This window comes from Culex pipiens, chromosome 1 (assembly GCF_016801865.2).
Source record: "Culex pipiens pallens isolate TS chromosome 1, TS_CPP_V2, whole genome shotgun sequence".
NCBI classification, from domain to species: Eukaryota; Metazoa; Arthropoda; class Insecta; order Diptera; family Culicidae; genus Culex; species Culex pipiens.
In genome coordinates, this window is record NC_068937.1 from 37,573,658 (window position 1) to 37,601,085 (window position 27,428).

A 27,428-nucleotide genomic window follows, 5' to 3' on the forward strand; every position below is an offset into this window, starting at 1 on the left:
TTCCGCGAGCCGTGGCCGAATTTCTGGCAACGGTGGCATTGCGCTACGTCCGTCGGGTTCTTGGAGTAAAACCGCCAGTTTACCCAAAAACCGTCCAATGTCTTAGTCCGCCGCAGGTCTTGGATCTTGACGGTGCCGCGGTCGAAGTACAACAGGTACAGGGTGTGCATACCCGTGACCGTTGTCTTGCGCGAGAGCACTTTTATCTCCCGCGGTTTTATTCCGGCGTCCGAAAGGTGCTTCTTCAGGTCGGAAACTGGACGGTCTTGGTAGCCCTGTAAGACGACCTTAACAGGGGGCTTCTCGGGGTTGAATGTGTAGAAGTTGAAGTTGCTACGCTTCAATTCTTCAAACACCAGGTCGAAATCCTTTTTGCTCAGTGTAATCACTTGCACTGCCGACTTACCGATTTTCAGACAATATCCGAGGCCTTCCAGCAACTCGTCAACATCGTCCGCCAACGTGTCCAAAACAAAAATTGGAGGTGGTCTACGTTCCGCTGGAGAGTTGTTCTTTTTTGACGTCGACACTTTTTTCCGTGCACGACCATCATCGTCGTCGTCGTCGTCGGTAGTGCTACCGTCGGTGTTGTTGTTGTTGTTTTCTTCATCGACACGGCGTTGGTTTGTTTACCTTTTTGCACACGGCCGGTAGACGAACTTCGCGGGTTTTCGAGGCCGCACTCGAACTGCCACGGCCACGGCCGGCCTTTGGCATGCTGGAGAAGCAAACTCGCGGGTAATCAAAATCAATTACGGCGAAAAAATTCGAAAAAAACGATGGAGCACTGAGCACTTGACTGCTGCTTGCTCTCGTGCGTACACGGAGGTGTCATTTTTTTTAGTGGACAAATATTATTACTTTTTAGCATTGGATGAATTCAACATGGAATAATTTAGGTATATAATACACAGTAAAAAAATCATGGTAATATTACATCTGGGAAGGGGTACATCTTTTATGTCAGAAAAAATGTCAAATTTTACCTCTGATAATGTTTCATTTGAGCATTAAAGAGGTAATATTCAACCTTTCAAAATAACCCCTTTCAAATTTACACTATTTTTTACTGTGTAACGCTGTATGGATGTTACACCCAAAATTCCGAGTCGAGAGAATCGTTCCCTCAAAATTTATTGAGGGCTCAGCGCCAAAATCGAGAGAATAGGGCTACCAACGCACACCATCAAAACAAATGAGTTCATTCGTTAATTGATACAATAAATCTCCAACATGTGCCATACATTGACATCTGACCACTCCTTGCTCACCAAGCTGGGGTGGCCGAGGCAGTTAAATCATTGAGTTAGTGTGTCGAAGGTCTCTGGTTCGATTTCCGTAGTCGACACTTTTGGTTTTTTGTTTTGACGGATGATTTTTTTTTTGCAAATGAACCTCGATAGAATAATTCTCTCGCCAATCTCGAGCTGTGTTCTCTGTGTCCGTGAATGGTACCACTATTCTCTTTAAAATCATTTTTAAAGCAAATCATTTTTAAAGCAAATCGAATTCGCAATCGAAAAATACTTCCCATTTTTTATGATAAATTGTTCCGTTTCAAGGTTATAGCTATCGTCATTAGGGGTGACATTGGGCCTCGGGTAATATTGTGTCGTATAAAAATTTAAAAAAAAAATTTATGACCTACATAGTTAAAAATTGTAGTAATTTGAAAGGTATGATTTTGAATGGATGAATATTACCTCTTTTATGATGTAATTTTACCTCAATTTAGATTGAAAAAGTTACACATTTTTTCTGACATAAAAGATGTACCCAGACATGCATTTGAACGCTCTGTACTTGCACTTCATGTTCTTATAAGCACATCTAGGAGGCACAGAACTTGGTGTTTTAACCACCTTACGAGAACGCGTGCCGAACTTTTATCGGCTCTTTGAACAATTGTAAATGTTTTTTGAACAATGTTCAACTCTTCTTCATTTATATTTTGAACTAGGCTAGTGCTTTTCACGAATTGGTGTAGCGCCGAAGCCCATTCTCAGATACTCACCAAAACATAAAATATTTATCAAGAACTCACCTTAAAAAACTGTAAAATGGATACATTTTCTAGCAAAGCGCACTGTTAGTTGTTTCCGTATCTTGAAATCCCACAGCAATGGATAAAGTGAAAGAGTATGTAAAAAAACGGGTTTGCATAAAACGGTCCTCAAACATCCGAATTCCTAAGCTTTCAACAATCTGGACCACTAGACAGCTATTCCACATTGTTCATTTTGGTTTCACACACGGATAATCGATGATGCTTATCACTTCACGGTTCAATTTAGCTTTATTTTCCTACTTTTTTCGTTGCAAAAAAATTAAACCAGAAAAAATAATGACATTTCCACGTTCAGTCAAAGTTCTGACACAGTGCCCGTGCGCGTACTTTGATTAAAAACACGGTGTTTTTAAATCTTAGAAGAACAAGAGCAGCACCCGTGCCGTGCCGATGCACCTCTGGATGTACCTCTTTCCAGATGTAATATCACTATGATTTTTTTACTGAGTAATCTTATCCCCAGACCCAATGTCATCTCTGATGACGGTGCTTTTAGGCATTCATTTTTGTTTTTTAAAGGTTTTTCGAGTTTTAAAAATATTTCTTGAAGGAAAAGTACATTAGAAAAGAATATTTTTTGAAAAGCTGAGAAAATGTCCTTTTATTTTTTCTCTGGAACTTTGAAAATCCGATAATTAGTTTCTGAGAAATAGTTTTACAACGAATTCGAATCGATGAAAATGAATTTATCTAAGTGTCACCTAGTTAGCCTGTAATTTTTTACTGACGACAACTCAACAACTTGACAAACTTGTATTTTTCAACTGATGATATATTGGAAACTATTGGTCGGAATGTCGATGTTAAAAATTGAAACTTTACCGATTTTTTTCTGTGTTTTTAATAAAATTATTTTCGAAGATGCTTTTCTTTCAAGAAAAGTTTTTTAAAAGCAAAAACAAAATCGAAAATGAATAGGACTGTGACATCTCGAGCTCGATCATTGTTTGCATTAGGATACTGTGACGAGGAGTTCGTAATTTTTTGTGTTAAATTATTTTTTTTCATTAGGCCTAGAAAGTCTTATAGGGAATATATGGATAAAGTTTCATACAAATTAAAAATCGCAAAAAAGTTTGCAAATTCTAAAGAATTACTGAATTTTGTATTTTGGACATTCTAAGCAAAAACAAAATCGAAAATGAATAGGACTGTTACATCTCGAGCTCGATCATTGTTTGCATTAGGATACTGTGACGAGGAGTTCGTCATTTTTTGTGTTAAATTATTTTTTTTCATTAGGCCTAGAAAGTCTTATAGGGAATATATGGATAAAGTTTCATACAAATTAAAAATCGCAAAAAGTTTGCAAAATTCTAAAGAATTACTAAATTTTGTATTTTGGACCTTCTAAAAAAATAAAATAAAAAAATTGAGCATCTCTTTACTTCACTTGATTGCACCTTGCTCACGTTACTGCAAAATGACAGACAGTAACGTGACGGCAAATGGTACCATTTTGACAGAATTGACAGAACACCATTTTAAGCAGCTTCTCTGCTGCCCAGCTACAACTTACCTTAAAATCACACATCACACTTGGTCACTTTATACACTAAGCACCTCGAAAAATTGTGCGTTTAACTAACTTTAACTCAAAGTTGAAGTCCGTAATAGAAGAGTCGATTTCTGTAAAATTTTGGGTTTTCTAATCATTTTGTAAGACACTTTGTTGTAGGTAAATACCGCTATCTGGGGTAAATTGGGACAAATGGGGATAATTAAGACTGCTGTTTTAACAATGTTTATTATGATTTTCGAATTGTTTCGGTTAGAAAACTGTAAGTAAGTAAGGAAGTAAGAAAGTAAGGATGTAAGGAAGTTTTATGTTGGTGATTAGACACTCATCCCTCAAATTTCTCAACAAAAATGGCAACTCTGCCACCATTAAATGCACATTCAAATGTTTATTCATGCACTCAAAAAAATATTCACGTTGAAGTTACGTGAAAAGCTATGTGGTATTTTTCCACTAGGGTTTTCACGTAACTTCTACGAGGTGACCCTAGTAGAAACGGAATTTGTTTGGCCAGATCCCTTCACGTTGATTCTACGTGTTTCACACGTAAAAGCTAAATGAATCAATCGATGATTTCTACATGTATGTTGTAGTAAGCGTTATATGAATTTTATAGTAGTAGTTTCTGATTTTAGTTTCTTTTTTTCGGATGGAAATAAGAAGAATTAATTTTAATTAGAAGATAATTTTTTTATTTATACTTTTTCAACTTTTTTGAAACGATTTCACTGTACACAACTTTGTAATGCCGTGCCTCTTGCCGGAAATAAACTGATGACTGCACTGTATGATGTGTATGATATGTGGTCAAAATTTGCCGATTCTGCTGACCGCGGAGAAACCCTTTTCGGCGTACTCGGCGTAGATGATTGGACCAGATACCAACTCCATGACCTGGAACGAGTTGTGTAATCCGTACTCGTACTTCTCCGGGGCACAATCGGCATAGATCCACGACCCGTTGGCCAAGTCCGAAACATTTCCGATGGCGTCATTCACCACAGTAATATCGGCCACAATTGCCGTTCCGACGGACGAAATCGACGTCAGGATGATGACCGAGATTGCGCCTGGGATCGCCTTCGAGGGGTTCTTCAGGTCACCGCTGGTGATATCACCGGCCAGAATGCCAATGGCCATCGAGAAAGAAGATGCTTCTTCTAGACATCTGAAACAAAAAAACATTAATTCTTTTAAAAAACTGTTTAAACTAAATTTAACTTACCATCTGTTTCATTTTCGATAAAATTTTGCGACCACAAGTCCGGCAGCAGTTCTTCTTCGAACGCCATCAATTTTCATACTAAAATAATCACGTAGAAATTTCGCTGAATGGCGCACTCGAGTGCCGTTGAAGTTACATTTCAAAACACATAAAAACTACATGGAAAACCCTAGTGGAAAAATACCATAAGGCTTTTCACGTAACATCAACGTGAAAACATGTTTTTGCCAGTACACTTTCACATTATTTTTACGTGTGTCACGTAAAACGAGCCTAGCGAGAGGAAAATCAGGATTACGTGATTTTTCAGGTAGCATCAACGTGTGGATTATTTTGAGTGTGCTCACAAACACCATCGCCACACACCCCCAAAATCTGACATTCAACCTTCTACCGCGCTCTCTGTCAGATCGCTTCTAAACGCTCCATTCATCGCTTCGCCGATTCATCGCCAGTCGTTCGCGAGCCATCGTCGGGTCGAGTTCGGGTTCTTTCCATTCACAAAACCCATCGACAAGAAAGAGTGCCATCACACAATCTCATTCACACCGCGGTCGGCATGCGTTATCGATTTTTGTCTGACTTGTTGTCGCACTCGCACTAGCCGGGCTTTGATGGTGGCGCGTGACAGGGACAGGAAGCAAAGTTCATTCTGGACATCTCGCAGTATTTTTGTCAAAGGAAAAAGATAAATAAACAAAAGAAGGGTGGATTGGTTTGGATTTTCATCGTTTTTTTTTCCGGGTCGGTTTCAAGTGAGGGAAATTTGCTGGAGAGTTGTGTTCAGTTTTTGGAAGTCGTCCAAGTTGCGGTCCAGAACGAAGATGGAAGTCGTCGTCGTCGTCAGGAAGTGAGAGATTAAAGTCTCGCCGAGCTCTGTGAAGCTGTGTTTGTTTTAAAATTTCTAGAAGGGTCAGTCAGGGTGCAGACGTGTGTGGTTAATTCATAATTGTTGGACACATGAATCAATGAAAATTTGCTGAATCTTAAATAATCAGTTGTTGTACCGGTGTTCAAAAGCAAAAAGGTAAGTACCTGTCAGAGTACTAAAAATAGATTGCAAATAAAATAAATTCTCATTGAAACAGGTTCCGTTTCACTCATCTGGATTCGGTCAGTGCATGCTTCCTAAACTTTTGAAGGTTTGCATGCAAATTGCAAACACATCGTGGAAAGAGCCACATTACTAAACGATACTTGTTTCGGAATGGGGATTGCCAAGATGTTTCAGGCTGCACCCATTTCACTGTTTGAAGAACATACCCCCTCTTGGCTTCTCGGTTTCAATTGCCGGCAAAACTGCTTGCTTCTATAGGCCGGCGCGCTGATGCAACATGCTTGATATGCTGATTTATATGGAGGGTTGTTGGTTTTTGTTTGTTTGTTGGGAAGTGGTTTGCAAATTGGTGCAATTACAGCTCATCAGCAATAGAAGGCTTTCGCACTTTCCGTAAACCAAAGACTCTGTATGAAGAATGGAAATGCGTGCGTTTTGTTATTGGAAATTTAAATTAAAGATAAAGCGTTTCTTGAGTTAGAAACTTCAAAAGATGTAAGGAATAGTCGTTAAACAGTACAACCAATCCTTGTCTTTGGATTTAAAAAGTAGTATTTAAGTAATATTATTCAAGTATTTATGTATTTAAGTATTTAAGTATTTAAGTATTTAAGTATTTAAGTATTTAAGTATTTAAGTATTTAAGTATTTGAGTATTTAAGTATTTAAGTATTTAAGTATTTAAGTATTTAAGTATTTAAGTATTTAAGTATTTAAGTATTTAAGTATTTAAGTATTTAAGTATTTAAGTATTTAAGTATTTAAGTATTTAAGTATTTAAGTATTTAAGTATTTAAGTATTTAAGTATTTAAGTATTTAAGTATTTAAGTATTTAAGTATTTGAGTATTTAAGTATTTAAGTATTTAAGTATTTAAGTATTTAAGTATTTAAGTATTTAAGTATTTAAGTATTTAAGTATTTAAGTATTTAAGTATTTAAGTATTTAAGTATTTAAGTATTTAAGTATTTAAGTATTTAAGTATTTAAGTATTTAAGTATTTAAGTATTTAAGTATTTAAGTATTTAAGTATTTAAGTATTTAAGTATTTAAGTATTTAAGTATTTAAGTATTTAAGTATTTAAGTATTTAAGTATTTAAGTATTTAAGTATTTAAGTATTTAAGTATTTAAGTATTTAAGTATTTAAGTATTTGAGTATTTAAGTATTTAAGTATTTAAGTATTTGAGTATTTAAGTATTTAAGTATTTAAGTATTTAAGTATTTGAGTATTTAAGTATTTAAGTATTTAAGTATTTAAGTATTTAAGTATTTAAGTATTTAAGTATTTAAGTATTTAAGTATTTAAGTATTTAAGTATTTAAGTATTTAAGTATTTAAGTATTTAAGTATTTAAGTATTTAAGTATTTAAGTATTTAAGTATTTAAGTATTTAAGTATTTAAGTATTTAAGTATTTAAGTATTTAAGTATTTAAGTATTTAAGTATTTATGTTATTAAATGTTTTAGTATTTAAGTATTTAAGTATTTAGGTAATTAAGTATTTAGGTAATTAAGTATTTGAGTTTTTATGTATTTAAGTATGTATGTATTTAAGTATTCAAGTATTTAAGTATTTAAGTATTTAAGTATTTAAGTATTTAAGTATTTAAGTATTTAAGTATTTAAGTATTTAAGTATTTAAGTATTTAAGTATTTAAGTATTTAAGTATTTAAGTATTTAAGTATTTAAGTATTTAAGTATTTAAGTATTTAAGTATTTAAGTATTTAAGTATTTAAGTATTTAAGTGTTTTAGTATTTAAGTATTTAAGTATTTATGTTATTAAGTGTTTTAGTATTTAAGTATTTAAGTATTTAGGTAATTAAGTATTTGAGTATTTATGTATTTAAGTATGTATGTATTTAAGTATTTTAGTATTGTAGTATTTCAGTATTTTAGTATTTTAGTATTTTAGTATTTTAGTATTTTAGTATTTTAGTACTTTAGTATTTTAGTATTTTAGGATTTCAGTCTCACTTTTTTTTTTGAAGTTGGTTTGTACTGTCAAATTAAGGAACCATAAACATTTGGTATTTCGACCTTTGATTCACTACTCTCAGTTGATTAATTTTACACTCCATCCATCAGTAGAAATAACGAAGTAAATCGATATCGATCAGTGCAAAAAACAAAGTTGACTTTGATTGAAATGATTAACATGGTGAGCGGTGTTGCAGCTCCTACCTCATCTTCTCATGAATCGATCAAAACGTGATGATCATAGTTGGTGAAGCTTCTCATGAAACCGGCGAATGAAATTATCCCCTTCACCACGAGAGGTACACAAAAAAAGGTTCGGCATTGAAGGTTAAAACACGATGAAATATTTTTATTTCAAAGGAAATTTGATGATATTTTGACAAATCTGATTCGAGTTTTATAAAATAAATAATTAATGTAAAATTTAAAATTTTCAGTTACATTTTTTGATCAATTTTTCCTGCGTGTCACGGCCAAATTTTATTTTTCTTTATACTGATTGACATTTCACGGCACCCTTTGTGCTGATTATACCTTGATTTCTCTCTCTCCTCACAATTTAACACTACCGTAGAATGTGGCAAGTTTGAACCTATTGTAATTAGTTTTTTTTCAGTTTAAAATAAAGTCAAGTTCATTTTAACATAGTTCAACTATTGAAGAAATTTTTATTTATTTCATACTAGCACAATCCCACAAATCTCAAAGAGAATTAAAAATGTTGCCTACGTGACTGATGAAGATCGCCCCCACAAACATTATTTGCTTCCACTGCCGGGCTGGTGATCATCTGTTTTTGCTCTATTCCGTTTACAGCACATTTGCTTCATTCACTGTGGGGTTAGCTAGTCTCACCAACTCCATAATAAGTTTAACACATTTTTTTTGCTGCTTTCTTCTGTTCTTCTTCTAATTCAACTCTCGATTTCATAATTACGAGTTGTCGCTGGAGCGGCTGGCGAAGTGCGATAACCGGCAATGACTTTTTCCTTTCTTTTTCTTCTTTTCATCTTCTTTGATGCACACATTCAGTGATCATGCTGAACCATTTATAGAAAAAAGGCATTAACGCTGGAAAAAGTGATAGTTCAGCCGGCTTGTCATTTCGAAATGATTCCTATCCCCTTTTCCCAAGAAATGGAAAAAGTACATCTGCAAGATCGATTATCTGGTGGGATGCTTTTTTGGAATTCAATTTAACCAGTCAATATATAATAAAATTGATACTTTAACTTTTTATTTCATTTGTTTAACGATTTAATTCTCAGGGCTCCAATCGAACTGTCAAATGAAAGTTTCATACGAGCAACAAGGTTTTGCAAGTTAAAAATTTGAGTCCCTTAAAAACATTGTGATAAAAAAACTATCATTCGATGATTCCTGCATCGAAATATCAGAAAGTATAGCGACCATCGCTAAAGCTTGTGACTCACAAGTTGTGAGTTCTCTTCGTTTATCGAGTGCTTGTCGGCAAGAGCATTTTTTTTCCATCACTCTCTTCTCTTTTCCTAGTTCACTCGTCAAAGATTCTTTCGTTTTCTCAGAAACCCGCAAAGAAAAGACGCGATACGTTAAACTGCGTTGGCAAATTTTGGTTTTTTGGCGGCTTTTGTGGCTACGTCTATTGAGTCGGGATGGTTTTGAATGAGGTATACCTCATTATAATGAGAGAGAAAATGAGAATGTCACAATGGATTCTGTAAACACGTGATAGAGACTGGCAATTCTTGTTGCTTTTTTCATAAAATTATTTTTATTCGGTCCTTTTCGGTGCTGGGACCTGGTTAGGACAGAGTCGGCAATTCTTGGTGCTGATAATTTCGCTACGGAGCAAATGACATTGAAAGTGTGGAGATTAAGTTCCGGGCATGATGATTGTAGTCGCGGAGAACTGAAAGTTTGATATTTTTACAACACTGCTGTCCTGATTAGACAGTTCGATTGAAATCATGAGAGTAACATTTCGCTTTTTCATATAGGTCCAGGAGCTTGTTCCAGTGTGCGAACTGAACCCAAATATGAGCACGTTTGAAAGTAACAGGAGCCTTTTGTAGTTTAAAACGGATTGAAATTCTAAAAATGCCGATTTAGATGCTTATTAGCTATTTATGCAATTATTAAATTAAATTATTAAAGCGTGTTCACTGATAATTTAAATTGTGCATTCAATAATTGAGCAATTCTCTAGGAAATCCGTATTTTTTCTTTATTTTTTTTTATTTTTTAATCCGCCTGAAACTTATTTGGTGCCTTCGGTATGCCCAAAGAAGCCATTTTGCATCATTAGTTTGTCCATATAATTTTCCATATAAATTTGGCAGCTGATGTCCATACAAAAATGATAAATGAAAATTTCCAAAAAATTTGATCGATTTGGTTTCTTCGGCAAAGTTGTAGGTATGGATAAGGACTACACTGAAAGAAATGATACAAGGTAAAAAAAAAACTATTTTTTTACATGTTTTAGGGGACATCAAATGCCAACTTTTCAGAAATACCGTAAAACGGGGTGACTTTGATAGCCGGGGTGACTTTGATAGGTTTGCGATTTTTCCGCAAAATGAAGAGTACAATTAAAATACTTAAGGAATGGTTAAGAAACATACTGACCGTGGTAGAGAAGTGTTTAAAGTACCTCATGAAGAACTTTTCATGAAATTTTGACAAGTTTAAAAAGTTAGTTAACTATAGTTTAGAAAATGTTGATGAAAGTCATTATTTTAAACTTCTCAAAGTGTCATGATTTTCTCAATGAACATGATTTTTAATCGGAAAACGGAATGCATTTTCGGATTCTTTGGACAATTTTCCACTAGGAGAAGGTTAAAATAGTTTGTAAATAATAAATAATATGTGTTTTAAAACACAATTTAAAAAAAAATCTCCAAATTTATAGGCAATTTCAGTTGAACAAATTTTATGTCAAATGTGAAAACTTGTGATTCGTGCTTCGAATTCAGTATAAAATGCAATATAATTCGATGATATTATAAACAAAACTAGTTTTAACAAATTTCAGGCAAAATTCCGATTTTTTAACAATTTTACCTAAAATTTATATGTATTTTTCTAAAAAGCTTATACACTTAGTTAACTAAATATAAACTTTGTTTTTTTTTCTTAAAACTATGTCAGCTACTTTAGTGATGGTACATTTAGCGTACAAATAAAGTTTGAACATCTTAAATATGATTTTAACAAGAAAAACTATGACTATCAAAGTCACCCCGGAATTAAAACTAAGAATTTTTAACGTAACTATTTTTCTAAACATTATTGAAAAAACTTTTTTTCCGAAATAGTGCATGGACTTTGTGTGGCCTACCCCAGTACATGTTTTAAAAATAATAATCTTGAGAAAAACATTACCTGTTGGAAAATATTCTAAAAACAAATTGAAATCCTATCAAAGTCACCCCGGTTTACGGTATCCAGAATGTGCATAAAATCTTTGACCGAGTTATGAAGTTTTGCATCAATACTGTTTTTTTTTTAAATCGAAATATTCATCGCAAAGATTTGTCAACTTCATTTTTCGATGTAGAATCGAATTTGCAATCAAAAGGTGCTTTAGTGAAATTTTCATAAATTGCACCGTTTTCATGTTATAGCAATTTTCAGGTAACTATTTTTTATAATTTGTCGCAGTTATTATTTTTTTTTTAAATCAGTGCCCATGTTCGCCCAGCCTTAAAAAATATTTTTGAATTTTTTTTTGATTTTTTTTTTCATTGTAGTCCTTATTCATACCTACAACTTTGCCGAAGACACCAAATCGATAACAAAATCCCTTCAAAAGATACAGATTTTTGAATTTTCATATATAATTTTTGTATGGATAGCTGCCAAATATGTATGGAAAATTATATGGACAAACTAATGATCTTTGGGCATACCAAAGGCATCAAAAAAGTTTCAGCCAGATAAAAAAAAAACGCTTGACAAAGAATTGTTCAATTGCAAAAAAAAATGTTTTTTTTTGTAATTCCGTCGTGAAGTTTGCCCTGTCATTGTTGAAAGACGAATCAGCCTACTTTTCACTTCCAATAATTGCTAAGTATGCAGATCAGAAGGAACGCGGTCAAGAAATGTTGCGTGTTCTTTTCGTGACCCCCCCAAGAAAAGTTGACAGTTCGGTATGAACGCGTTTGACGGTGTGCGCGCATGAGGTTCTTTGGGGGGGAAAATAAAAAGATTAAAAATATAACAGATTAAAAATGTTTATTCAAAATCTTTTAACAACAATTATTATTGATAAACAAAATTAAGAAATCAATAATTTAAAATTTCTTTAAAAAAACAGAATATTATGAATTCTTAAATTGTAAAACTAAAATAATAAAATTATGCTATTATGAAATTATGAAATTTTGAAATATGAAACTATGTAACTATGAAATTATGTAATTATGAAATTATGAAATAAGGAAATAAGGAAACTAAGAAATTAGAAAATTGATTCTATGACAAATTCCGGAATTCCATTTCCCGGAATGGACGTTTTCCGGAATGGACATTATCCGGAATGGACATTATCCGGAATGGACGTTATCCGGAATGGACATTATCCGGAATGGACGTTATCCGGAATGAAATTTCCCGGAATGGACGTTTCCCGGAATGGACATTTCCCGGAAAATTAGTTTTTTTTTATTACCTGATATGAGAATGAATGGAATCTTGCCTACTCGCTCACTTATGGTTAAGAATTATTTAGTTTCTACCCCGTTGGTTTCACCTAGTCACATTGAAGGAACTCGATATTTTGACAACAATATGAATGATAAATACATGAATGATAAAAAGAAAGTGAAATGTTCGGACATGACCAATAGAAGCAAGCGTTGACTATTGAAACAATACTTTATCAACCCCCACGAGATGTAACAATGTAGATCGATAGATATTAGACAAATACTAGATGTTTTCAACATTCTTTCAATGTGTTGTTATGTAAGAATTTTCCCTTCTTTTGTTAATCATTTGACTTACGTGACTGAATTCTACCAAATTTTACTATAAAGCAGAATGCTTATTTTCAAAGAAGGGAAAACCTCAAAAAAATAAAAAGCTTTTCAGAAAATCAATGTGTAATGTGTCCTGTCAAGAAAATAAATAGCTTGAGTGTATTTTTAAAGAATGAAAAATCTCAAAGAAGTACACATTATACATTGATTTTCTGAAAAGTTTTTTTTTTTATTTTCTAGAGGTTTTCCCTTCTTTGAAAATAATCATTCTGCTTTATAGTAATTTTTTTTTGAAAATAATCATTCGGCTTTATAATAAAATTTGGTAGAATTTAGTCTCAAAAGTCAACTGATTAACACAAGAAGGAAAATCTGTTACACGAAATTCCATCACATCGATTTAAGATCGTGTATTTCAAAATACACATTATACTTTGATCTTCTGATAACTTTTTTTTTCTTGAGATTTTCCCTTCTTTAAAAATACACGATCTTGCATCGAAATAATGGGATTTTATGTAAGAATTTTCCTTTCTTTTGTTAATTCTACTAAATTTCAACTAGTTTTTCGTTAACTATAAAGAAGAATGTTTTTTTTTTTTTAAGAAGGGAAATTCTGTAGAAGAAAAGCTTTCAGAAAATCAATGTATAATGTGTATTTTCTTGAGGTTTTCCCTTCTTTAAAAATACACGATCTTTAATCGATGTGATGGAATTTCGTGTAAGAGATTTCCCTTCTTGTGTTAATCAGTTGACTTTTGTGACTAAATTCCATAAAATTTTATTATAAAGCAGAATTTTTATTTTCAAAGAAGGGAAAACCTCTAGAAAATAAACAGCTTTTCAGAATATCAATGCATAATGTGTACTTCCTCGAGGTTTTTCATTCTTTAAAAATACACTCAAGCTATTTATTTTCTTGAGGTTTTCTCTCTTTGAAAATAATCATCCTGCTTTATAGTAAAATTTGGTAGAATTTAGTCTCAATAGTTAACTGATTAACACATAAAGGGAAATTTCTTACGCGAAATTCCATCATATTGATAAAAGATCGTGTATTTTTAAAGAAGGGAAAACCTCAAGAAAATACACATTATACATTGATTTTCTGAAAAACTTTTCATTTTCTAGAGGTTTTCCCTTCTTTGAAAATAAACATTCTGCTTTATAGTAAATAAAAATAAAATAAATTGTTCGCTCTACAGCATTGCCTTGGCGTTCTCGATTGCGAGATTTCTACTCGAAACTAGGTGTCCGAAGGCTAGATTGTTGAGGCAATTGCAAACCTCGTTTTACACCTGAGCTTCCATTCACCCCGGGATTCGAACTGACGACTTTTGGATTGTGAGTTCAACTGTCTACCAGCGACTAAACCGAGACAGGATCCAGAGAGACGAATCTTACACCTGGACTGAGCTATCGATCTAACCTCTAGGATAGACCGGGGCAAATATTTACTTCCCGTCCGACGGAAGGCATGATCAGACAAATCTCGACACGAAAAATGCCACCACGGGGACCGTCTAGAATCGAACCCAGGCCGACTGGGTGAGAGGCAACTTCGATTGCCCTTACACCACGGTTCCCGGACTCCTCAAAAAAGTACACATTATACATTGAATTTCTGAAAAGATTTTTATTTTCCTGAGGTTTGGTATTCAATACCAACTTAAAATTGGTAGAATTTATTCACAAAAGTCAACTGACTAACAAAAGAAGGGAAAATTCTTACATAACAACACATTGAAAGAATGTTAAAAACATCTAGTGTTTGTCTAATATCTATCGATCTACATTGTTACATCTCGTGGTGGTTGATAAAGTATTGTTTCAATAGTCAACGCTAGCATCTATTGGTCATGTCCGAACATTTCACTTTCTTTTTATCATTCATGTATTTATCAATCATATTGTTGTCAAAATATCGAGTTCCTTCAATGTGACTAGGTCAAACCAACGGGGTACAAACTAAATAATTCTTAACCACAAGTAAGCGAGTAGGCCTCGGAGTACACAGTAAAAAATCCGATGGTAAAATCGCATGCAAAAGCATGCACATCACCTTTGTGAGCAAAAGCATGTAATATTGTATGAGAAAACGTGTACACAAAAAGCATGTACAAAAGAAAAATAAATAAATATTGCATACCCCAAAAATAACATCAATCTGGTGAGAGTCATATCCAGATTACCAAGTCCGCGCCCCAACCGTCTCGGCTATCTCACCGTCTTGTGAAAGTTGTGTTCAACGCCGATGTACCAGTAGGTTTCCCGTACGTCGTAAACTGAATTAACTGTATACGATGTGGGAACGTACAGCTACATCGGTGTTGATCCAGCTAATTTCACAGCGGCGAGATAGCCGAGATGGTTGGGGCGTGGACTTGGTAATCTGGATATGACTCTCACCAGATTGATGTTATTTTTGGGGTGTGCAATATTTATTTATTTTTCTTTTGTACATGCTTTTTGTGTACACGTTTTCTCATACAATATTACATGCTTTTGCTCACAAAGGTGATGTGCATGCTTTTGCATGCGATTTTACACAGAAATTTTTTACTGTGTAGGCAAGATTCCATTTATTCTCATATCAGGTAATATAAAAAAAACTAGTTTTCCGGGAAATGTCCATTCCGGGAAACGTCCATTCCGGGAAATTTCATTCCGGATAACGTCCATTCCGGATAATGTCCATTCCGGATAACGTCCATTCCGGAAAACGTCCATCCCGGATAATGTCCATTCCGGAAAACGTCCATTCCGGGAAATGGAATTCCGGAAATTGTCATAGAATCTAGAAAATTGAGAAATTAGGAAAATGGGAAATTAGGAAATTAGGAAAAAATGAAACTATGAAATTATGAAATAAGGAAATTAGGCAATTAAGAAATTAGGAAATTAGGAAAAAATGAAACTATGAAATTATGAAATAAGGATATTAGGCAATTAAGAAATTAGGAAATTATGAAACTATGAAATTATAAAATAACGAAATTATGAAACTATGAAATTTTAAAATAAGGATATTAGAAAATTAGGGAATTAGGAAATTTGAAAATTTGGATATTAGCAAATTAGTAAAAAAAATGAGAAATTAAAAAAATAGGAAATTAGAAACTTAAGAAATTAGGAAATTAAGAAATTAGGTTATTAATAAATTAGAAAATTAGGAAATTAATATGTTAGGAAATTAGGAAGCAAGAAAATGAGGAAATTAGGAAGTTAGGAAGTTAGGTAGTTCGGATGTTAGGAAGTTTGGAAATTTGGAAATCAGGAAATTATAAAATAAGGCTGGTACAAATGTTAATTTTTTTTTCTAAAATTCTTAAATGCTTAGAGTCCTTATTTTTAAAGTTTTAGTTTTTAAATTGTTAAATTTTGAATTTTTGAAGTTTTTTTTAATTTTAAATATTCAAGTTTGTAAATTTTTAGTATTGTAAATTTGTAAATTTGTTAATTTTTAAATCTTTTGATTTTTGAATTTTTGATTCTTAAATTCTTAAAATTTTTTAAATTTCTAAATTCTAAATTTTTCATTCTAGATTTTTTTTATTAGAGTTTTGAATGTTATAATTTCGAGGTTTTCGTAAATTTGTATTCACTTATTTCTATATTTCCGATTTTGAAAACTTTTGGAATTTTGACTTGTACATTCGTTTCGAATTTTAACATATTTGAGCTATTGAATTTATAAAAACTTTAATATTAAAATTATTTTTCAATTCTGCATATTTTTAATTTTTAATTTCCAAAATTCAGACTTTTGTTGAAATTTTCTTTAATATTTAAAAAAAATGTGTCATTTGAAATTTCTATAATGTTTGTTTTTTCATGTTTTTAAATTTTTATTTTTGAATTTGTTGTTTGGTTGGATTTCAAAATTGCAGATTATCATTGAATTTTCAGTTAGAACATATATATTTGTATGATTATTGTCAAGTTTAATTTCACTCTGATTTACTTCATTTTGGTCCCGCCAGTGTGGATCAATCGGACAGCGCAGGGGACTCATAATCCAGAGGTAGCTGGTTGGTACTAGCAATAAATAGTTGGTGACACGATGGCCGACATTTATAAAGACAACTTTTTTTTACTCCATTTCGACCAAAAAACTAAATCTGTCCTTTTAATTTCAAAATTCTGCATTTTGAGATTCGGCGGGAATTTTAAATATTATTATATCCAATACAAAATTATTAAAACGTTTGTAATTATCAGTCGCATTCAAAAAGGAAAATTACAATTCTTTGATTTTTTCATCAAAACATATTGCAAACAAGCACCGCGCGAAGAAACGTCAAACGCAATCTTTCCGTTTCTGTTACTTCGACGGTAACATTTCAAAAGGCATCATGTACATTTTGGCACTTTATGAGTTATTGCATATTCTGAAAGTACTGCTAATAAGCTACCTCTCCACCAAAAATGAACAAAAGTTACTTCAGTAAAGTCTGTTTAATCATGATTTTAAATAAAGTAACATAAACAAAATATCTGCCATCAGCAGTCCCTGTTTATATAGCCCTGTCAACCTGTCAAACAAAAGACTACATAAACCTCGTGACGAAAAATAAGCATCATGAACAAAGCGCCATGTACATTCGGCGAAGAAAAACGAATCATAACAAAGCGCTCCCTCCAATGCCAGCAGGGTGATATAGACGTTGGTGATTTCAAAAGGAGTTATGTTTGTTTTTATTAAATAAAACGACGGAAATTATGTTTTATTGAATTTGGATGATCAAGTATCAATGAAAGCAACGTTTTTCACACATCGTATTTATCCAACTTGGTGAACATCGTTTAATAAATGTACTACTCGTGCTGCAAAAATCTGCTTTTTGCACCTTGTTGCATAATCTACTGTCATGCAACTTTCAGAATTCTTCGTACATATTAATCCAACTTGTAAAAGCCATGATGAAAATATGTACGATTTGTGCTGATAAAATCGAACATGGCAACGATTCGAACTACTAAAAAGTGCTATAAAGTTTATCTTTTCAGTACTTCTATCGAAAAGTAATACTTTTCAACATTATTTTGATTTTTGACACGGGACACGATGAATTGACTAAACACATGGACGATTCACTTTAAATCCCATTCAAAGGATGTTTTTTTGAAATTGCATAAAATGTTGTGTGAAAATCGATGCAAAACTTGTTTTTCAGCACTCGTGCTGAATCCTCATTTTGTAGCTTGATTGTAATTTGTTGATTAATTGGGTACGATAACACTTTTGATTAGGTCAAGGAAGACATAACCTATTATTAAAGCATTCAATTGGCGTTTCATCACTTGTATCGAAAAGTGAATCTTTTCGATTCTGTTTTAGAGTCTTGGCGGCATATAACATTTAAGCGGGGAAAGAAACGTTTCACAGGAAAAATCCAATTCAAAAGGTGCTACTCCTTCTGTGACGATTTTATAGAGACCATAGAGAGCGGGAGGTATCGAATTAGAGAACGAAAAATCAAAACGTGGTATTTGAAGGTTCTGAAATATCCATCAATACATGATGGTTTACTGAGGAATCGATGATCGACAACGAGAGAGTAGACTGTTAATTGCTTCGCACTAAAACGAGGCCTTCTTCATGACAAAAAATCAAGATGTGATCGTACATTGTATGTTTAGCTTGATTGAAAGTCAGAAGACAATTGCAACTGCAAAACAGAGAGACAGAAATCTTCATCGTCTCATTTAGGTGTCAATTACAACATATCAATGATGAAATATCGCCACATAAAAAGAATAATGTCACACAGCATGGAAAACCTCCATTGTGTTTGATTAAGGTGAAGGCGTGCGAATTACTTTTTCGTGATGTTTTGTTGAATTGTTTGCCTCCATTCACTTTGAAAGTGTTTTTTGTTTCATAAGCCATTTTTCCTGTTTCTTCCGCTTTCAGCGCTCAATCAAGATGAATCTCAAATCAACGAAATCTCGTTCTACAATGGCACTTTCGGCGCTACTCTGCCTACTCACCATAGTCACATACCACCCAACCTATGGTGAACTCTTCACGGCGCTGGCCGAAATGGAGGAACTGATGGATACCGAGTCCGTGCTAATAGCAAACCTGGAGAACTACGTCAGCGTTCAGGAGTCCAAGTTGACTCAACTGCGACGGTATGAGTTGATTTCAAATTGAGTTTCTAAATCTAATACTCCTTAAATTTCCCAGGAAAATCCTCGAGTACCAGCGCGAGCACGCGGAGGCCGCCAAGGACGTCGGCGCGTACCTGTCCAATCCGGTGAACGCGTTCCTGCTGACGAAGCGCCTGACGACGGATTGGCGCGAGGTCGAGAACCTGATGTCGTACGACGTGGGCGCCGACTTCCTGGAGAACGTCACCAACTACCGGGACGTGCTCAAGTTCCCCTCGGACGAGGATCTGAACGGGGCGGCGGTGGCGCTGATGAGGCTCCAGGACACGTACAACCTGGACACGGCCTCGGTGGCACGGGGCGAACTCAACGGGGTTCAGTACAGCACGGAAATGTCCGCCGGGGACTGCTTCGAGCTGGGTCGGCAGACGTACCTCAACGGGGACTACTACCATACGGTGCTGTGGATGAGGGAGGCCATGGACAGGTTGTCGCAGGAGGTCAATCGAACGACGACCAAGGCGGACGTGCTGGAGTATTTGGCGTTTTCTACGTTCAAGCAAGGTGGGTTTTGGGAGATAGGTGTTACTGAAAAGTCGAGATTTTGCTGCTTATTCGTGCATAACTAAGCGGGGATTGTCTCGTGGCTTGCAACACTAGAAACCCTTAAACGTCTGAGAATTCTCAATTTTGATTAAACTCATTATTTTAAGTCACCTTTCAGTCCACTTAAGAGTAACTCCTTCGCGAGACATCCCCCGAAATGAACGTGACTGTTTTCTTCTTGTTTGCTTATTCATCTTATGATATAGATGCACCTCTCAATAGGCCTGTGATGCTTTTGGTGGTTGGTTGATTTTGGTTGTGCAAGAAAAGCATGACAAAATTAACGAAGGGTTTGGCGGCAAAAAAACATGCGAGATGTGCCACGCTGTTGTGACTTCCAGCCTGGTTGGCATTTGGGAAATGTGTGCACGATGAGAATTAACATGGAAAGTGCAATGCTAAGAGGGTGTGTTTAAGTTGTTGGGTTTAGTTCGAAGATTGGTTCGGGGTCTAATATGAATGGCTGAATGAACCGTCTTATGAGTTTTCATAGATTTCTATAAAAAAAAGTTCTACAGGAAAAGTTTAGCTTTTTTAGTTTTTTTTTGCAAATGTATTCGAAATTCATATAAAAAATAATTCATAAGCAAAAGTTGAAAAATGGTTTTAAAAATCGCCAATGCTCTTTACTCAATTGTTTAGAGCATTAAACAACAATTGTTTACGCTAAAAAAATGCACTTTTACAAGGGGACCAAAATTCCAAAAAAACAAATTTCAAGCAACTTGAAAAATACTCAAATTACCTGAACAATTCTCTGAGCAATTCTCTTCGAACTCGGCCGATTTCGACCATTTTTATTTTATGAATTGGTACACCCATACAAGTCTCCATATCATTTTGGCAGCTGTCCCTACAAAAATTTTGTAGGTATTGACTATCGAGGAATAAATAGGTACACGGAAAAAATGGCCGATTTTTTAATAACCTTTTTTTCACAAAAATCAATTTCCCAAAATACGTATTTTTTTTGATTTTCGAGATTTTTTGATATGTTTTAGGGGACAAAAATCCGCAACTTCTGAGCCATAAAGAAACATGATTTTTTGAAAAAAATAGTGATTTTTGAAAAAAAAACCGAAATCTCATACAAAAAAAAAAAATACCTATTTTTTATGTAAAATCAAATTTGCAATCGAAAGGAACTTTGCAGATTTCTTGATAAAAAGCCTCGTTTTAAAGATATGACACCGAAGTTGAATTTCAGCGAAATATTTGCAGTTTTTCGATTTAAAAAAAAAGTAACCATGAGTGACAATTTCTGAAAATATTTTTTTTTGGTCCGATTCTCAATGTTAAAACATGAAACATTCGTGAAATTTTTCGATCTTTTCGAAAAAAATACTTTAACATTTTTTAAATATTATTTTGCATTCATGGTCACTATTTTTAAAAATCGAAAAACTGTAAATATTAAGCTAAAATTAAACTTTCGGTGGCTTTATGCTGAAAACAGAGCCCTTTTTAAAAAAATCTGTAAAGTACATTCGATTGGAAATTCAATTTGACATTAAAAAATTACTTAAAATTTGTTTTTGCATGAAATTTCGATTTTTTTTCCAAAAATCACTATTTTTTTCAAAAATTCATAATCTTGGCGGCAGATTTTTTGACCATGTTTCTATATGGCTCAAAAGTTGCGCCTTTTGTCCCCTAAAACATATAAAAAAATCTCGAAAATAAAAAAATACGTATTTTGGGAAATTGATTTTTTGTGGAAAAAAAGATGATTAAAAAATCTGTATTTTTTTCCGTGTACCTATTTTTTTCTCAGTAGTCCTCAGAATACCTACAACTTTGCCGAAGACACCAAATTCATCAGAAAATTCACTCAAAAGTAACAGCTGTTTGAATATTTACGTACCATTTTTGTATGGACAGCTGCCAAAATTGTATGGAGACTTGTATGGGTGAACCAATGACACAAAATAGCTTCTTTGGTCATAGGGAAGGCCCCCACAAAGTTTGAGCCAAATCAAAAAATACAAATAAAATCCATTTCCGGTTTTGGTAGAGAATTGCTCATTTAGATAATAGATGAAGGTACTCAATAACTTAAAATATTGTTTTTTAAACAATTTTTTTTTATAATTTGCAATATGGATATCACACGACCCGAGCAGACGGAAATAACTTGGGAATGATTTTTTTTATATTTGAAAATACTAGGCCAATAACATTTTATGTTATTTATAACAAGATTTGTTATTTGCCGTTATGATTTTTTTTGTTATTGATTGTTATTGTAATAACAGACTAATAACATTTTAAGTTATTTTTCGAACAAATCTTTGTTATTATTTTTTGTTATTTTAACAGCTAATCCGATCATCCCAATAACAGTTTGAGGTATTCTTCCATAACAAAAAATGATAAAATGTAATGTCTTTGTTATGATAACATAAACTGTTATTGAACTCTTATACGAAAATGGATTTTGCAAGAATATTCCAAAACACTTTTTGTTATTTTGACAGTATTTGTTGTTGAAATGGCATGATTTTTTTTTATTACCGTCTGTTCGGGTATGGAAAATTTGGCACACATTTTCATTACATCCCGGGCAGACGGTAATAACAAAATTCATGCCATTTCAATAACAAATTCTGTTAAAATAACAGAAAGTGTTATGGAATCTTCCTGAAAAATCAATTTTTGCATAAGGGTTTAATAACAGTTTATGTTATCATAACAAAATTTGTTATTGGTCTGATATTGGTTGAAAGCCAAAACAACTTTGGAATAAAATTTTTTGCTATAGAAGAATAACTCCAACTGTTATTGGGATGATCGGATTAGTTGTTAACATAACAAAAAATAATAACAAAGATTTGTTCGAAGAATAACTAAAAGTGTTATTAGTCAGTTATTACAATAACAATCCAATAACAAAAAAATTCATAACGACGAATAACAAATCTTGTCATAAATAACATAAAATGTTATTTGCCTAGTATTTTCAAATATTAAAAAAAGGTTATTCCCAAGTTATTTCCGTCTGCTCGGGATTTGAGTTTTTAGTGTAAAATACTAAAATTATTACAAAATACATTTTTTTAAATTACTCAAATTTTAATTGTTTTTTTTTTATATCAAACAACCTCGAATTTTGTATAAATTTTCACTATTCGTTTTCAACTATTAAGAACTACCAGTTTCACAAAATAATTATTTTTTAAATACACTGTACTTTTGAAATCATGTATACAAAATTGAGTTTAAAAAAAAAAAACGCTTATTGTGAAAATTTTACAATGTTGGACTTAAAAACTCTAATAAATTCAAAGTTTATACAAAATTAGGAAATTTGAAAAGTTTCGTCGCTGATAGAATAATTGTGTTTCGATAACAATAGTTCTATCGATTGAACCAATTTGCAACATGATTATTCACTAATAAAACCGAAATTGAATTATTTGAAAAGTATATGATTGAATTATTCGAATAGTTTATGATTTTCCAATAAAATGACGTGTCTCTCATTTTTTTATAGTTAAGTTTGTTAAGTATCGTGAAATGGGAGAGGTTTTAAGAATATATTTCATTTGATCTTGAAGTATACCGTCTAGTCATTACTATGAACTAAGAGGTTTTCCAAAGTGTCATTCGGAAAATGTAAAACATTGAAATTCAGACTGAAAAATTTGCAAAGTCCTACTAAAGTGACAAATTTAAACAGTAAAATTAAACATTTTTCGAATATAAATTTACCCTGATTGTTTAAATTGTTCTTATTATAGATTTTTTTGATAATATTTCAACTTTTTCAATATAACAGGAAACGTCCAAACGGCCCTACTCATGACCAACGAGCTGCTCGAACTGGTTCCTAACCACGAGCGAGCCGTCGGCAACAAGGCCTACTACGAGAAAGAGCTGGAAAAGGAAGCGCGCCAGAAGGCTATGCGTGGGGACGATGGCAGCGAGGACGTTCCGGTAGATACCACGATTGTAAGCGGGTTTCTTTCTAGGTTAAAGAACAATATGATTCTAATAAGTTATCAATTTTCAGCAAATCAAAAAAGAAACCAGCTCCCTCGTGTACGACTCCACGGAACGAGTGCTGTACGAGCAGCTGTGCCGCGGAGAAGCCCACCGGGCGGAGGCGGATCTGGCCAAGCTCCGCTGTCGGTACGTCACCAACAGTTCCCCGTTCCTTAAGATTGCCCCCCTCAAGCTGGAGGAGGCCCACCTGGAGCCGTACATCGTAATCTACCACGAGGTGATGTCCGACGCGGAGATCGAAGTCATCAAGCGGCTGGCCAAGCCCCGCTTCCGGCGGGCAACGGTTCAGAACTACAAAACCGGCGAGCTGGAGGTGGCCAACTATCGGATCAGCAAGTCGGCCTGGTTGAAGGACGAGGAGCACAGTGTCGTGCGGACGGTGGGCCAGCGGGTTGAAGATATGACGGGGTTGACCATGACCACGGCCGAGGAGCTGCAGGTGGTCAACTACGGCATTGGTGGGCACTACGAGCCGCACTTTGATTTCGCAAGGCGGGAGGAGAAGAACGCGTTCAAGAGTCTTGGGACGGGGAACAGGATTGCGACGGTGTTGTTTTATGTGAGTATTTTAGAAGCGAATATCACCCACATTCAATTCAATTCAATGAATCGTCTCTGCCGTAAACTTTACGCAGTAGGCCTGGCCGCTTTAACGATTGTGATGTTTCAATGCATTTTAAAGCAATGGCGCACTACAAATGTTAATAAATGACAAGAAGAATGCTTAAAATGATTTTTATCGACTTTCCCGTTCCCAGATGTCAGATGTAAGCCAGGGTGGCGCCACCGTATTTCCCAGCATCCGGGTGGCCTTGAGGCCCAAGAAGGGTACGGCTGCCTTCTGGTACAACCTGCACGCGTCCGGCCACGGTGATTACGCGACCCGCCACGCGGCCTGTCCCGTCCTAACCGGTACCAAGTGGGGTAAGTGTGCACCACACTGAAATAAAATCACACGAACTCTTTATGACTTTTATCCTCTTATTTAATAGTGTCAAACAAGTGGATCCACGAGCGCGGCCAGGAGTTCCTTCGACCCTGCGACCTCACGCCAGACCATCCGGAAGAGTTCTGACAGCGGATCGTGTACGAGGACGAGCTGGAGGAGGACGACGACACCGAATCTGATGACGGGGGAGATTTCACGTGAATTTAAAGCGTTGCACTTCCGTGAGGAGGAGTAGGAAGTGGCGCGCGCCAATGCCATGTTACTTGTACTCCTTTGAACTGAGATTTCGTTGCTCTGGTTCCGGTAATCCGAGAACCAGGAGCCTTTACCAATAAGAGTGTACCGTAGAGAAAAAGGAATTTTATAGATATATTTTTTAAGGAGAAGAAGAAGGAAACCTAAAACACCAAAATCAAACATTCTCATACCACTTTGTCAATTTCGAATCTAACTGCTCTCTTACTTTAAATTATCCTTATTCGCCGCTTAAGTTTAGATAAGTAGAAGCTGAAACAATGCATTTATTGGTGTGTTTCTCTTTTAGTTTTCATTCAAAACATGTTGTGCCACGTGTCACAAATCCAGTGAATGTCAACTAAATCTACCAGTTTTATCTATTAACAGTCGATGTTTCCCAAAACAAATTATAGGACTTTTTGTAAATAAAATTGAAATATTCAAATTACAGCTGCGTTGGTTTGTCTGCCTTGTTGAAAGAAATATCCAAATATGCTTAATTATTATCATTCCAGGGAGTACGGAGTGGATTTGCTAATTCGAGTAAAACTGAATTCAAATGATCGAATCCAAATTCGCTAATTTCAACGTCTGAGAGCTGTCAAACGCTCGAAACCACGTGCTCGGAAATCGTCTACACGGAGAAAAAAGAGTTCCCAAAATCGTGAACAAGCGTTCATGAAAATGGGAACCACGAACAAAGTGTTCAAATTTCATGGTACGTTTTTCAAAATCGTACCATGGGATTTGAACACTTTGTTCCAGGTTCCCATTTTCATGAACGCTTGTTCACGATTTTGGGAACTCTTTTTTCTCCGTGTATCAATGGGGTTGAAATGTCAACATCAGTTTGACATCTGGTTTTGACGTTTGAGTGCTTTTTAATTCGAATACGTTCGGATTAGCGAACATTCGAATTAACGATTAATGGCATTTTTCGAGACGGGATTGGTCTGATCACGCTTTTTGTCGGACGAGGAAGTAAATGTTGGCCCCGGTCTAAAATAGAGGTTAGGTCTCCCTGGGTCCTGTCCTAGTGGAGTCGCTGGTTGGCAGTTGGACTAACAATCCAAAAGACGTCAGTTCAAATCCTGGGGTGGATGGAAGCTTAGGTTTAAAAATAGGTTTGCAATTGCCTCAACAATCAAGCTTGATATTCCATCCCAAGGGACATAAACTTTGGAAAATATTTGCAGCAGGCTTATTTTTATCAGCACTGTTCGACCAAAGAATTGATCTTTAAATAAATTTGAAAAAAATGACAGCTCGTTCCAAGAGGACAACGCTTGACGCTTTTTTTTAAGGTCAAATTAAGCATACAGAGTTACGCAAATTTTGCACGAAATCGGTTGATTTCAGTGAATTTTTAGTTGTTTATATAAAAAAAAACTATTTGGTCCCTAATCTGGAATTACTTGGAGTTTTTTTTGGAAGTTATTCAGTTATTCCGGAGTAATTATCGTAATTCCCAATAATTCTTGCAATTAATGGTTATCCCATGATTATTTTTTGGATAATCAATCTACACAGAGCCGTACCTTGGGTCCACGGCGCCCTTGGCGAAGCATCAATTTGGCGCCCCTCCCAAATTTACAAGCATTTTGATAAATTGATATTAATTTTCAATGATTGCTTCAATATGAGTTTTGATATTATAATTGCAATTGGAGACCTTAATATGGTCAAATTCATAAACACAGTTATTTTATTTTTTATTTTTCAGATTATATGAATGTAGGTCGAATTGAAATTTTATTATAGGATTTAAATTGGCTGAATATTTTCTCAGATTTCATAAAATCGATAATGATAGCCGGTTTTTGTTTTTTTTTGAATATTTTTCAGATAAATGCACAGAATTAAATGCTCAATAATGATAAATTTTACTATAACTTGTTAGCAAATTTTATACTTCTATGTCTGCATAATTTGATCTGATCTAGTATTTGATTGTATGAGCAAAGAACTTTCCCGGATTCGTAAAATAATTAACTGATTTAGCTTTGGATTCTATTTTGATAATTACAACGAAAAAAGAAAAAAAAATCCTTCTTCAAAATTGAAAAAAAAAAAATAATTCGATGCCCGTGTGCTATCTTGTTCTATCTAGATAGCAATCCCAGCAAGCTTAGTTCATCGAAGTATAAAATTTCGTCAAAATCAATTCAGGCCTTTGCAAATATTTTTTGAAGTTCATGTCCCTCGACTCTGACCAAAAAATAAAAAAGTTAAAAAAAAATTAAAGGCCACGGTTCCAATACTTGAATTGAAAAAAATGTGTTTTAAAATGCATTATACACCTGTCCAGTTGTTTTGCAATCATAAGTTTCCAAAATTTCTAAGCATTGACGAGTAATTTGCCTGTATTTCATAATTTTATTGTTTTAAATTATGTTTTGCATTGATTTTTATTTTCATCAGTATTCATTGATTAATTTTTAATTCGTTAAATTAAATTTTACATTCCAGAAAAATATTTTTTGCGCAAAACTATACAAATGTTTTTAAACCTTGATAAAATATTTTTTTTTGTTTTTACATTTGCCGTGGTTAAAGCGCCACAACTCACTCTGAACAAATAATGTTGGTCTTATCGGTTAAAATTTACAGCAGTTTTCCACATTCAAAACTCTAGCATTTTGAAAAAGAGTATGTAAATTTCTATGCACGAAGTTGATTAAAAAATGGGAAATCG

At 34.2% G+C, this 27,428-nt stretch overlaps 2 protein-coding genes across 2 annotated transcripts; one reads left to right on the plus strand and one right to left on the minus strand.

Moving 5' to 3' along the window:
* Positions 1-3,995: 3,995 nt before the first annotated feature.
* LOC120414189 (solute carrier family 12 member 1-like) lies at positions 3,996-5,090 on the minus strand. The gene has a single exon (XM_039575270.2). It carries the CDS (start codon positions 4,770-4,772, stop codon positions 4,395-4,397), a length of 378 nt encoding a protein of 125 aa, XP_039431204.1. The 5' UTR covers positions 4,773-5,090; the 3' UTR covers positions 3,996-4,394.
* Positions 5,091-18,712: 13,622 nt separating this feature from the next.
* On the plus strand, positions 18,713-25,183 carry LOC120414179 (prolyl 4-hydroxylase subunit alpha-1-like). The gene is made up of 6 exons (XM_039575253.2): positions 18,713-18,957; positions 19,013-19,500; positions 23,321-23,493; positions 23,555-24,106; positions 24,306-24,471; positions 24,540-25,183. Exons 1-6 carry the CDS (start codon positions 18,749-18,751, stop codon positions 24,620-24,622), a joined length of 1,671 nt encoding a protein of 556 aa, XP_039431187.1. The 5' UTR covers positions 18,713-18,748; the 3' UTR covers positions 24,623-25,183.
* The last annotated feature ends 2,245 nt before the right edge of the window (positions 25,184-27,428 follow it).

Excerpts from the sequence above, each read along its gene's own strand:
- LOC120414189 (XM_039575270.2), bottom strand. The coding sequence starts at position 4,772 with ATGTTTTTTTGTTTCAGATGTCTAGAAGAAGCATCTTCTTTCTCGATG.
- LOC120414179 (XM_039575253.2), top strand. The coding sequence starts at position 18,749 with ATGAATCTCAAATCAACGAAATCTCGTTCTACAATGGCACTTTCGGCG. Across the intron at positions 18,958-19,012 it reads AAGTTGACTCAACTGCGACG|GAAAATCCTCGAGTACCAGC; the intron begins GTATGAGTTGAT and ends TAAATTTCCCAG. Across the intron at positions 24,107-24,305 it reads TTGCGACGGTGTTGTTTTAT|ATGTCAGATGTAAGCCAGGG; the intron begins GTGAGTATTTTA and ends TCCCGTTCCCAG.